Source organism: Haplochromis burtoni, unplaced genomic scaffold (assembly GCF_018398535.1).
Source record: "Haplochromis burtoni strain Fernald_Lab_line unplaced genomic scaffold, NCSU_Asbu1 Contig_156, whole genome shotgun sequence".
Lineage (NCBI taxonomy): Eukaryota > Metazoa > Chordata > Actinopteri > Cichliformes > Cichlidae > Haplochromis > Haplochromis burtoni.
This window is the reverse complement of record NW_024582517.1, coordinates 203,236-217,216: the sequence shown is the minus strand read 5'-3', so window position 1 is coordinate 217,216 and position 13,981 is coordinate 203,236. Positions and strand designations below refer to the sequence as shown.

Genomic DNA, 13,981 nt, shown 5'->3' with positions numbered 1-13,981 from the left:
CAGCCAGCGAGCACAGCGAGTGAGAGAGTGAGTGAGGGAGAGGAAAAGGGCACGTAGAGCATGAGCGAGTGAAAGGGTGAGATAAGCAGAGAAAGCAGCATCTCTTGAGTACATTCAGCTCGCAGCAGCACAGCAGGCAGGAAGGCAGAGTGGAGGGGGGAGAGCACCAGCACCTCACCAAAGGGGGCGACACCACACCTCTATCTCCTTCTCTCTCTCTCTCTCTCTCTCTCTCAGACACACACTTTCACACGTCACACACGCACATTTGTGAGGAGGCGTGAGGCTCAGCAGGAGGAACACCACATACACGCACGCTGTTTCGCTGGCTTAGCTGCACTTTGGAGAGCTGTCTCTTGAAGACTGGACCAGAGCTGTATCCATCGCTTCATCCATCCTTTCCTTCCGCAGAGGCAGCTCTCTGACACGCATCCCTCGATCATTTGGACTGACTTGCTTTCTGTCACTCATCCGACCGCTGATCAAGCCTGCCTCTGCTTTCACCCCGTTCAGACCTAAAATCAGAGGAGAAACTAACTGACCGACTGAGGGACCCACCTTTCGATCGCAGTCATGAACTTCCTCAGACGCCGTCTCTCTGACAGCAGCTTCATGTCCAACCTTCCCAATGGCTACATGACAGACCTCCAGAGGCCTGACCCACCTGCTCCTCCTCCCCCCACTGCCTCCTCCCCTTCCCAGCAGGGTGCAGCGCCGGCTCCTGCCCCGTCCCCAACCAAAGCTCCAGGACCGACCCAGGTGCCGGCCAGCTCTCCTGCAGCTCAGGAGCGGCGCCCTAGCCAGCAGGCTCAGCAGCCTCAACAGGCCCAGTCCTCCACCAGTGGTTCCTCTGGCTTCTTCAGCTCCTTCAGCTCCATCACCAATGTGGTCAAACAGACAGCCGCATCTGCTGCTGGCTTTGTGGAGCAGTCGGCTCCCTCTCCATCCCTCTCCAAGAAGTTCAAGATTCTGTTGGTCATTGATGAGCCACAGCATGAGTGGTAAGTGTTCACTGGGCTGATTGGCAGAGGGTTTTCCAAATGCTTGATGGGGAAGCTGAAGCTAGCAGCAGTAGAGCTGAGTGTTTTTGCTGAAACGAAACTTGAAATTTTAGTGACCTGTTAGAGACAGGCACACTGTGTCTGAGTTTTTGGAAGGCTCTTCAGTTTGGTGAAATAAAAATATTTGCTTCATCATCAGCCAGAAAGAACATGATTTAATGTAAAAAAATAAAGAAATAAAACAAAATAGCCAAGTTAAGTGTGGGTGCATTGGCTTTATACTGACTGGCACTGATCAATATAAATAAATGCTTTACAAATTCCAGTAAAGTTGCTACACACACTCAAATGAATCCTTCTACCTTTTTTTCCTGTAGTTTGTATCTAGCTTTAAAATGAACTTTGCTTCCTTGCTGAAGCTGCTCCCAAAATAGAAACAGGCCTGTTAATCCAAACAGACACGTCAGATTTTCTCTTGGGTTTGGATTCAAACGTCTCACCAGCCAGCAGTGTTACCTGTCTCAGTTCCTGTGAGGCTGTCTTAGTGTGTGTGTGTTACAGAGGTCTGAGTATGACTTGCCATCCCTTGACAGTACAGGTTGGTTAACAGGAGATAATCCTTATGCAATGAACTCATACATCTTACACTGTCATAAAACAGCGTGTAGCCCTGAAAAAAACACAGTCTTCTGCAAGTGAAATGGAAGCCGTAGGCTACGTATTGTTGCTATTCTACTTGCTGCTTTCTGTCTCTGCGCACCTTTAAGCTATAAATGTTTTCTTAAGTGGATGTTGATGTTGGATTTTACAGCTGTTCAGCACTGTTGTTATCTAAGTGTAGTTTAATCTTGTCAACCTTTCATTGAAAAATGGCAGCCTCCTGAGACACTTGTGACCTTTTCTATTTATTGGATGTCCTGCAGTGTTGCCATTTAGCAATTACTGCTTAGTAGCACAGATAAAAGTGAATATGATGCTAGATTGATATGGTTGAAAGCTCCAAAACAAGGAAATAAGTGGACTGTGATTTTTAGTGGGTCAAGTGAGTCAGTGGGTCATTTGGAAGACACATTTTCAGTACATTTACACTGGATGAAAGTGGACTCCCTCATTCGCTGGACTCATCGGGCACTTTGTTAGGTGCACTTTGCCTTTTGCCTTCAGCATTGCCTTAATTGTTCATGGCATAAGATCAACAAGGTCCTGGAAACATTTGTCAGAGATGTTGATCCATATCGGCATGATGGCATCATGTAAGTGCTGCATGTTTGTTGGCTCCCCATCCATGAGCCAATCTTATGTTTTACCACATCTCAAATGTGCTTTTTTTGACTGACATCCATTGGCGTAAAGGCCATTTGAGTACTGTAAACTCATTCTCACGTTCAGGAAACCAGTTTGAAATGATTTCAGCTTTGTGAAATGGCACGTTGTCCTGCTGAAAGCAGACATCAGAAGATGGGTACACTGTGGTCATAAAGGGATGGACATGGTCAGCAACGATATTCAGGTAGACTGTGGTGTTTAGACAATGGCCAGTTAAGGTCCCAAAAGCAGCCTCGGGCCTTTTACTGTGTGCTCCCCCCTGTTCTCTCGCGACCTTCTTTTCAACTGTCCTGCCAAAATAAAGGCCAAAAAGTACTTATTTCGAGAAATTTAGACTTATTTATGGCCTGAGTTTTTTGTTGTTAGGTGAGAGGAGTGGCATGAATCCAATTCTGTTTAAAGTGGAACTGTAAAGCATTTTGACTACTATCTATCTTATGATTTGGTAAGTGTGAATTAAAGACAATAAATAGTTCTCAACACAGTCAGTGCAGGATTATCTCTTCAGGGTACAAATGTGTGGAATCAGGCATGAAAATTGAGGTTCCACTATTCTGTGCCGACTGAATGTGACTCTATGTTATGGTAATGCTGTAGTTCATACTGGGACTGTTTTGGTGGCTTATGATTGGACGGCTGCCATCCATGATGTGGCAATCTGAATGTGAGACACTGCCTTAATTCATAAAAGACATCTGAATATGTGGCTCTAGTTCGTATAATCCATCCTTTTTACAAATTTACAAAGACCAAACAGAATGTCTCTTTTTATAGTGGTCTCGAATTGTTATCGATCATATCAGACTGTGCGTGGTAATAAGAAATCTGGTTTTAGCATATGTTTGAATGCGTGAGCGAGTGCTGTTGCTGGAATTTAAGCTCCAGTTTGATAATCATTTATAGCTATTTTGGTTCCAGCTATGAATAATGTACTCTGGATTTGCAAAAACTCTTTTGTGGTTTATGGTTACTCAACTCTAAATGCAGGTTTACAGTATGCAATTGGACACTGTCGTTGCCTCGGCTCACACAAGAAAGATTTTATATCGTGTAATACAAAATTAGTCGCAGGTCACAGGCATCTTTGGCGATGCCAAGAAAGTAAATATGATTCACAGCAAACACAATATAATGGAATGAATTGGCAATTTCACTGGCATAATTTCAATGGCCTTTTCATTTTGTTTGTACACAATCTTTCTTTCAGAGAACACAGATTAAATATTAATGTTTATTCATTGGGAGCGAAGGGTAGACTGAGCTTTCCTTTAGGCATGAGGACTAAAGAGGCATTCTGCTAGACATTATTGATTATCCATCAAGAAAGAGCGGGCTTGAGGCTCTTAGTGATATAAACTGAGAAACAGAAAGTAAAAACTGAAACTACTGCCTCTAAAATGAACCTGAAGGCCAGTCATCACTCATGCATGAGAGGAAACAGTTTTTTCTTTCTGTATGTGCCAATAATCAGGGCATTTTTGTATCAAGAATCTGAATTTATGATCTCCTTTATTATTAGATTTTCTTCTTATTTTAAATAAAACCTTCCATACATTTAATTTTCTTTAAGTTTTTACAACTTCGCACTAACTTTTTTTTTTTTTACCACTTTACTCTTTATCTTTAGAGTAAAGTATGTTTACACATGTGGATAAATAGAATACATCAATACATACAGTACATACATTGAGTATGTACGTAGAAGTATGGAGAAATACATAGCCAGCAGGCATCTCTAGGGATGCTAAACATACCATCCATCCCTCCTTTCTTTCTTCTTTTCTACATCTCTCTTATCCAATTTAGGGTCCTCAAATGGCTGACACTTTATGTGTCAGATCACATAAAATTACAGAGCAGGGTTGTTGAGTGCCGAGACTGCATAATCACCAACATGCTGCTGACAGAGTTTCCAAAAACCCTCTGGAGTTAACATCAGCATAAATACTGCATGCCAGAAGCTTCACAGCATGGATTTCCATGGCAAAGCAGCTGTTTATTATATATATATATAATAAATATGTTTATTATAAATATATAGTCTAATATATATATATATATATATATATATATATATATATATATATATATATATAAGACCCAGAGAGAGAGAGAGAGAGAGAGAGAGACGGAGAGAGAGAGAGAGAGAGAGATGTATATACAGATATTTTAAGAATTTTAGAAGCTCTAAAAAAAGCTGCTTACAAAACCAGACTTGGAGCATCAGTAAGTACGCGAGTGGATATTCTTAACCATGTTCAGGCTTGAGGTATTTTATGACCCTTTAAAGAGTTCTTAAACCCTCAGGTCCTAGGCCTCTCATGCCCAAAACAAACCCGTATTTAAATAGAAATAGCTCTAAAACTTTCAAGCCAAAACAAACAAAGTTGGATTTCATAGGGAAGAGACAGCTAAAATACAATAGCTATTTTTGTCCCTATTACAGGCCAGAATACAACAGGATTTAAGTAAGTAGCAAACAGCATCCATTTTAATCATTGGATAACTAGACTGCATCTCCACTGAATGCGTCCGTTCTGTAACCTCAAAATGGCAGCAGGTTGCCTTTTAATATGAGATATGACCTGGTTCTGGAAGAAGGTTAAAACCAACTAATAAATGAATATTTAAAATGCATTTAAAAAATCACTGAAAAAACATCAATTTAGAGCTTATTCACTTCTGCTGGGCCAAGGTAAAAGCAGCAATTAAAAAAAGGGCCTGAGAGAGATGCTGTGTTGCACTGTGTTATGCAATGTTAAGGCAGAAATTTCGATTTTTGGCAAATACAACAAACATAAATTCCCTCTGAGGAGAATTTATTATATAAGTCTCACTGAATGCCAGATTACTTGTCTTCTTAGAGTCTAATAGAAACAAAGCCCACTTTACAGCCATATTCACGAGTTACAGGAAATGTTTTATCAACACATTCATAAACCCTGAATGGAATTGGCATGCAATAAGCACTCGCCACTTGTACCTGTCATGATGATGGCAATAAAAACGAAGCTTTGGCTTTTTCTTACTCTCCTCTTTTAGTTCTCTGTACTTTGATTATTCATTTCCATAAATTATAATTCTTTGCATCAAACCTCGCATCTTAAACGCTTGAAGATTAGGATTAAATATTCATTTGGCTCGCCCTGCAAACTAATCGATCCCAGACATGCATATACAAATGGTTTACAGCTCCAAATAGAATTTGCATGCCCTTTTAACTGCTGACTGACTCGTGTATAAGCAGCCATGGGTATCATGACTGTCTGTGCATCTTCCTCCACGTTCTCATATATTGACTGTGCTATAATGATCGGTTTCTCTGACAGTGCCTCAAAAAGAAGCCACAATGGGAGTCCAGCACTAAATCTGCAATGTGAAAGAGTGAGTGTATTTTCAGGCAAATCTGGATCTGGCTCTGTGTTCGAGTAGACTCTTCTAGTCTTTATGTAACAGACCTAAGCCTGTGAGATGGATGACGAAAGAGACAGTGTCCTCCAGGGCCTCTCAAGGTGATATCAGCACCGAGGAGAGGATAAACAAAGGGGGAGGGAGGATATTTGGGGATCTCCCTTTTATCACTTCCTCTGGATGTTTGCGCTCTTTCCTGTTTGTCTGCTCTTCTTTTGTGGGTTTTTCCTCTGTGTCTTCCCTCTTTGCTGTCGTTCTCTGCCTTTTATCACAACAGGCACTCTGTGTTTGCTCCAGAGAAAGTGCTCCAGGTTCACGATGCGATAAAGTAATGAGAGGAGACGTGGTGATTCAGCAGTTTCAGCCCAAAGGCCACATCTGCTCTCCTTCCTTTGCTCTCTGTATCTGTCTATGTCTCTCACTCCCTCTTCTTCCTCCTTTTTTCCATCTCTCCATTTATCTACTGAATACGTTCTCTGCAGTTTCTGCCAGAGTGCCAGTGAGTGTATTCACAACCTATATTGCATAAGTGCCCATCACAGGAGATTAGTTTGGATTGTTGACTTTTTGAAATGACTCATGGTGGATGGTTTTTGTTGGTCTGACTGCAGGTTGATGGTGAATGGCTGCATACTGATTGCCCTGCAGATGTAGTTTGAGCTGTAGCTGGTTGGTGTTTCAAAGAATAGCTATGACATTTGAACTTGCTTCACTGAAAGCAAGAGGTGAACAAGCAGTTATTGTGACTGGGAAATGCAAAAACTAGATCACAGTAACACTAAAAATAAAAATCTGCTTCGAGCTAATTGCTCAAAACGCTAAAAGAAGGTACGTTTTTTAAAAAAAAATCACGTTCACCATCAGTTTTGATGGTGAAGCCTACGCTTTACCAGCTGATTGGTCATGCAGGCCCGCTGCAACAGATAGACACTAATGTTAGAACTATTATTAGTCCAGACATTTCTAAATATGCCATTTCTGATGTGTTAACACTCAAATTTGGGTGTTGGGAATACCATTACTTTTAAACTAGCAAACCAATCAAATAGACAATCCCGAGATCACAGCCCTACTAGTTTGTTGTATCATGCAGTTAGACATCAAAGCCGCAAAGCAGCGGAGGAGGGATTGAGTTTAGGTGTTCCATGAGGAGTCTGAGCACTTTGGAAAAAGCAATTCTTTTCTTAGTATGCTGTTTCTATAAATCATCCAACATTGTTGGCCATTGCTACACAAGTAGTTGCAACATTAATTTGTCTTATACCTTTAAACTTAAACAGATTATTTATTGTTGGAACACCAACGTGTCTTCCTCTAACCTGCAGGAGCAATTTAAGAGCAAGAAAAACAAAGTTAGAGAACGAAGACGGGTTTTCTTTTTAATCCTATAGCTTAAAACTCCATAAATAATAAAGCCCTACAGCACCAGCCCGTGCAAGTTAACATATTTACAAAGGCATGCATAGGAATGGTATTTGGCCTTGCAGAAATACACTGAACAATTTTAAAAATACACCAAAGTTTCCTATCTTTGGGGACATGTTTCTTATATTCTGTAGCAATCCATTTTCATTAACGAGATATTCATTTAGGGTCAAAGTGGTGGATCAACACAACAGTGGGACTATGAAACATCACAATTACTTGTTTGTTTGTTGCATAAAGTGTGTGTTTTTTTTAAACAGCTGATTTATATTTTTCCTATGTTTTGCTGTGGTAGCACTGACCTGGTTTTTAGCATTAACTGCAGTGTATGTGCATGTCTGGGCACTAATGCACTGCTGCTAGTGGAGACAGAAGTACACAGAGAGAGCAGGTGGGGAGGTGGAGCCTTGTGTATATCCATCAGCATCACATACACATGCAGACACACTAACAAGCACCTGGATTCTCTTTCTATTTTTTTCCATCTAATTAAACATGATGAAAAAAGTGTTTTCCTAAAGAAATGTAGCACGTTTTGATGATATGTTCCTTCTTGCTGCTGTCGATTGAGTTTACCCAAGAAGAGTGGGTTGGAATTAAAGTCATTTATTGTTGAAACTTGTTGAAGACAACACTTCCTTTGCAGCCCAAGTACGCCTTTTCACATTACACCCACTTCCAAAACAGTAAAATTCACAATAAAGCGCAAAAGAGTGCCTGTGTTTTTTTGGATAGTTGTGATTTGACTTTGTGGTACTGATTAGGAATTATATGTGGCATTATAGCTCCCGGCTGCAGGTCGTATTTCCAAGCAGACAGGCTAAGAACTGACCTTATTACAGCCAGTGGCAATGTCATGTTGACTTTACAGGGTGCTTCTGGAATTGACCCTGCTCGTCTTGTCTTAGCTGTTGTCATACTAGACTGGTGGCCTTTTGAGTGCCACGGAGGAGGCAGAAAGAGCTCCAGGGTAAAATGGTAACATACCTTTTTTAAATAGGAAGTGGTCACTTTACAAGTTAAAACAACCTGGGTATAGTGTTGAAGTATTATGCGATTAAAGCTAGTGTGTCGTTAAATGGCAGTGACAAACTACCAGATTTTTGTTTAAATGAATGATACAGAAAAGCTTGTATACAATGACTAGTGGCCACAATGTGATCCCTGATCTAGTTTTTCTTATTAAACCACAGTCTTCATCATTACCAATTAGTATTTGCATCTAACCTACAGAAAACCTACATGTTATTATATAGTGGAAGATAAAGGTGTTATCCTGCCTGATGGAGATGGAGTGAGTAGAGGAAGCAGCTTATTTCTGTCAGGGTTCCTGGGTCGTTGACCCAGTGTTTTCCGTTTTGTCATGTTCAGTTTATTTTCACATCTATGTTTTCTGTGCCAGCATGCCGCCTGCGCATTGTGTTCCAGTTATTTCTATGTATCATTAGTCAGACTAAGTTCAGCTGCGTACTCACCGGTTTCTAATCATTCATCACCCAGTCATCCATCACCTTGTCATCATCATCATCCATCACCTTGTATTTAAGTCCTCAGTTCCATCCGATCGTTGTCGTGTCATTGAAGTACATGTGATGTTATGTTGTCGTTTCCGCCTGCGTTCAGTCAGCCAGCCATTCAGTCTTTCAGTCAGTCATTCAGTCAGTCGTCCAGCCAGCCAGCCATTTCCTACCTCTGTTCTGTTTGTTCACTCCATCGACAATAAACACCAACCTTCACCTATCTACCTGTGAGTCCAGCGTTTGGGTCCTCCTTCTCTCATCCACGACACAAATCCTGACAATTTCAGTCATTTTGGAAGATTTATATGTTTAGACATATGCTTTGATTTCTTGTGTTTGTCTATGTACATCACAGATGTTGAACATCTTAGATCAACACACATTTGCTGCAGTAAATGTAATAAACTTGTACAGTTTTTATTGTGCAGTAGATAATAATTAGAATACATATAGCATATTGTCTCAGTGAAGAATGTGTAAGCGAACAGAAATCGTGTGCCTGCTCCCATGAGACCCGGCTACTTGTGAATGCATATTTGAAGCACTGGCTGTGTCAACAGCAGATGACTATTAACTGGCTTTAAGAAGAGCTTTCATCTCTAAGGCCATTTGGGATTAAATATCACAGATCACCCACTAAATCCATGTCATGAATAAGGAGAAAGCAGGTTTCCCTTTTGCTAATTTGAATGTCACAGGAGGCCAAATGTCCCGTCTCTGTGTTAGTTAACATGTATGTTCCTTTTTGCTTTTTCATGTCTTTGCCAGCTTTTTCACACTCTGAACTTTGATGGACATTTCTGCAAAGACAGTTAGATAAGGACAGCACTCGCTGCCTGTGCTATCTCCATAAATTTACACCTCAACAAACTGTTAAACTAAAAGAGCCAAACAGCTTGAGGGGCTTTATTCCAAAAATTGAATTTAGCTAAAAGCCACAGACAGCAGTAGCCTGAATGATTGGCTAAGTGAATGATGCCAAAGCAAAGGCCAGCTGATCCCTTATTACGACAAGAAACGAAGATGTTGACCGGAGACAAAAAGTTGTGTGACACACTTGTGAAGGATTTGTTTTAACTTGGCAAACACCTGTGCATAAAATGACACCCATACTCAAAGTACGCTACTTATTATGTCCTTGTGTATCTTTGGGATTCAGTGGTGTTATATAAAGCAGAGAGGAAATCGTTTTCTTTTGGCTGCTGGATTTTACTGCTTCTCATTCCAGAGAGTTAAACACTGCTGTTTCATCAGAAGCTGCTGGCGGCACTGAGATAGAAACAAGGTGTCCTTTGGTGTCAGCGCTGTGGCGCGCCAGCATTATCAAACAGATGATGGTCCTGTTTAAAGGAGCGACATCATCAAGAAGAGTGTCATATCTGGCTTTCAGATACATTGAAGTATCTCCTACAGAAGGCTTTATTTTTACTCCATTGTAATGGATTTACTTTGACTGTTTACTTTTAGCTGACTCAAGCAAAGTGGAGTTTTGTAGCTTTGGGTCATTTTATGACATTTCTGCTTTATTAACTTAAAGTGGAGTTACTGAGGCACTTTGGCTCATGGCCTTTTGAGTTTTCTTATAGCTGTGGATGATGCACTGCACTGATTGACCAACAGAATGACCTTTACTATCTTGTGTTTGCAAATGAAACACAATACAGGGAGAACTGCTATACAAAAACACAAAGAGACTTGAGTTGTATTGATTTTTGTCGTTAGCGTTGCCGATTGCATTTGTGTCGAGAGCTTCTCCTCTGCAGTAGAGATAAAGCTGTTACTATGAAGCATGCAGATACCTTGGAGGGTCGTAAACGAGACCAATCGGCATCGCAACATCTGGTGAAATAGCCCACTGTTGCTATGACAACAGGTAATCCTCCTCAACAATCTTGAAACTGTGTGGTTCTAAGGAGGGGTTGATATCAAACAAACAATTAGCCTTTACATTTATATGTTCTGCTTGAGCTGCACAATTAAATGGAACAATTAAGACAGTCCAAGTTGAAAAGTTCTTATCTGACATCTCATTTTCTCCTCCTCGTGTTCGTTCCTCGTCTCCCTACATCTCACTTTAACATTTGCACACTTTAAACAGTTGAATTTGAAGGAAATGCACAATTTAACTCCCTGTCAGGAAGGAACAGTGCAAAAATGTAAGTGATAAATAAGTTAATTCATGGAAACTCTAATCGACAAACATATGTTATGGAGAGGGGTATACAGACACAGTTTTATTGGGAGAACAAATAACTCATAAATGTTCAAGAAAGGATGTCAAGTTATTGCATCAGTAAAGTATTTTCATCTCATTCATATGTGCAGGGGTCAGAAGGAAACCATGGAGTTCAGCCAAGGGTGATTCTAAAGAGTATGCTCCTGCTTCAGGGGCCAAAGTGCAACAAAAATAGTTTCTACATGCTGAACGTCCTCAGTGTTGCTGAAGATAGATTTTTTTTTTCAGTGACAAGATTGTCTTGATGAGGGACTCTGTATTTCTCATTTACTGTAGGTGCAGATGTGAGTGCAAGTGGTTGTTTGGCTATGTTATTGACAGGTAACCTCCCCAGGGCCCTCCCGCTTAATGTTTGCTGAGCTCCAGCTCTGCTCTGCGACCACCTAAGCATGTATAGATAATGGATGGGTGGATTATTTAAGAGGCCTTGCGTAAAATCATTGCATTCCAAACCATATTGTTTAGCCTCTGCTCATTATTAGTGGCACACATGACCAAATTTTAAGATATTTGGGATATTTGTTGTTCTCCTGACATGTTTTACTTACAAAGGCGTGAATATTCCAACTTCTGTTAACGAATCATGTATTTTATTATTCATTTTTGTACTTACAATTCAACCAGAAGACACATATAAAAAGTATATTGCTGTGGCCTCCATTTTAAGCTCTTTGGCCACATGATAAGATTATACTTTGAGTGTATAGTAGCAGTCTGTAGTATAAAGGTAGCTGTTGAGCCGCTGCCGTAGTGCTGAATCCCGCTGCTGATTGAAACTAGAGAGCACAGATGTTGCTCCAGTGCAAGCCTCCCATATTTGGAAAACTAATTTACTTCTAAAGCTTTACTCAAACTCGCTTGTAATAATTACCGGTTGTTTGAATGAATGAAGCAGCATCACGCTGGATTCTATTTTTATGAATGGATGGATTGCACCTGCTGTGAAATGACCAGCTTTCTGTGGAGAAGTGCAGCAGACGCTGTTTGTGAGGCTGATTTTTTTGAAGCATTATTGTTTGGTTTCTTCTGGGTTTTCTACAGTTTCTCAACACAAAGAGAAAGAAAATGTTCTCCATGCTATCAGAAGTTTATTTCAGGTGGTATGGATCATTACATATCAACAAATAACTCGTAACAACTAAAGACTCAAGCTCCCTGTTCATGCTGGGATTGTTTTCTCAAATTATCCCCATGAGGTAAGAATGAAGACATTTCTCTTGATTGCTCTTTGTTTAATAAAGCAACTCATTATGCAAAATATATGCAATTTATCTTTTTTTGTGTGTGCCTGTTTTCCTTCAGTTGCCAAAAATGAAAGATTTCTCTCTGCTCTATTCTTCAATACAGGCAGGGGGCTGTGCTGGGATTATGTAACATTAAAGCCAATTGGAAATGTCACTGCAGCTCTGCAGAAAGTAACAGGCTCAATGACTTACAGTTCACATCCTGAATTCACACTTTTTAAAAAAAAAAAAATTCTATTATATTATTTTTTAATTAGAACAAACTCTATTCATAATAACTCACAATAACACTTCAGCAGTCATAGTCTGACATGACCCAGACAGTTTCTTTAGGTTCTTTCTTTTTAGCCTCTGGCTATAGAGTAAATGTGTGTGTGTGTGTGTGTGTGTGTTTGTGTGTGTGTGTGTTTGTGTGTGTGTGTGTGTGTGTGTGTGTGTGTGTGTATTGCTGTGTTTTGGGGACTTTTTTTTTTAACAGTTACAATTAAGCGTGTGTGTGTGTGTTTCTGAGAGAAAGATAGTGAGAGAACAGTGTTAGCACTTGCTGTGATAATATCAGCAGCAGAGGAAAGGGAGCTATTATGTCACCACAAATATTTAGCAATTTTTTTAGTCTAATTACAACCAAGCAATGCATTCAGAACAAGTTTTAAGAATAAATAGTAAATGGCCTGCATTTGTATAACACTTTACTAGTCCCTAAGGACCCCAAAACGCTTTACACATCCAGTCATCCACACACACACACACAATCACACACTGGTGATGGCAAGCTACATTGTAGCCACAGCCACCCTGGGGCGCACTGACAGAGGTGAGGCTGCCGGACACTGGCGCCACCAGGCCCTCTGACCACCACCAGTAGGCAACAGGTGAAGTGTCTTGCCCAAGAACACAACGACCGAGACTGTCCAAGCCGGGGCTCGAACTGACAACCTTCCGATTACAAGGTGAACTCCCAACTCTTGAGCTACAATCACCCTCCAATAGTGGCCTTATGCACTGGTGTTCTGTGTAACAGACCTGATGTTGCAGAGAGTCTCGTGTCTTGTTAAAAGGTGGTGATATCGAACTCGGATGACAACAGCAAATAACTTTCCAGCAAAATTCTAACTTTAGAATTTGCTATAGCAGACAGCGTTCAGTTTCCTTTTTGATATCAAAGTGGAACAAGCTTCTGTTCTGTCCATCTCTTTACAACAGTCCGTTTCATGTAGGTAAGTGTGAACAGACATACAGTTAGATCCATATATATTTGGACAGAGACAACTTCTTTCTAATTTTGATTCTGTAAGTTACCACAATAATTTTTAAATGAAACAGATGCAGGTGGGATGCAGACTTTTAGCTTTGATTCAGTGGGTAAAAAGGGGGGAACTAAAGCATTTTTAAAACAATCCCTTCGTTTCAGGGGTTAGGGAGTTAGGGTTAGGGTGTTCATTTCTAACACTTGGTTGAAAAACCAAGTGTTAGAAATGAATGGGGTTTTTTTTTCATTTATTTATTTTTGCCCTTTACTGGCAATGTTAGTGTGGAGTCTAGAATTCACCAGATTCTGTGTTTCTTTCTTTTTAATACGTGGTATGTTTTGGATCATGAGCTGTTCCACACCTTCTCCATACTTTTTTCTTGCCATCATTCTGGTAGCGGTTGAGGTTCATTTCATCTGTCCATGTTGTTCAAGAACTGTGCTGGCTTTTTTAGATGTTTGTTTGTTTTTAGCAAAGTCTGATCTAGCCTTTCTGTTCTTGAGACTTATGAACAGTGTTGGGTAAGTTACTTTAAAATAGTAACTTAGTTACATTACTAGTTACTTCT

The 13,981-nt window shown here is 40.4% G+C and overlaps 1 protein-coding gene across 1 annotated transcript in view; it reads left to right on the top strand.

The window, feature by feature from the left end:
• Window positions 1-6: 6 nt before the first annotated feature.
• The window catches only part of syn2b (synapsin IIb), an 88,021-nt gene continuing 74,046 nt past the window's right edge, over window positions 7-13,981 (top strand). Inside the window, exon 1 of the mRNA XM_005932304.3 lies at window positions 7-1,001. Coding sequence (XP_005932366.1) covers window positions 574-1,001 — 428 coding nt within the window. The 5' untranslated portion in view covers window positions 7-573. The remainder of the gene's footprint in view (window positions 1,002-13,981) is intronic.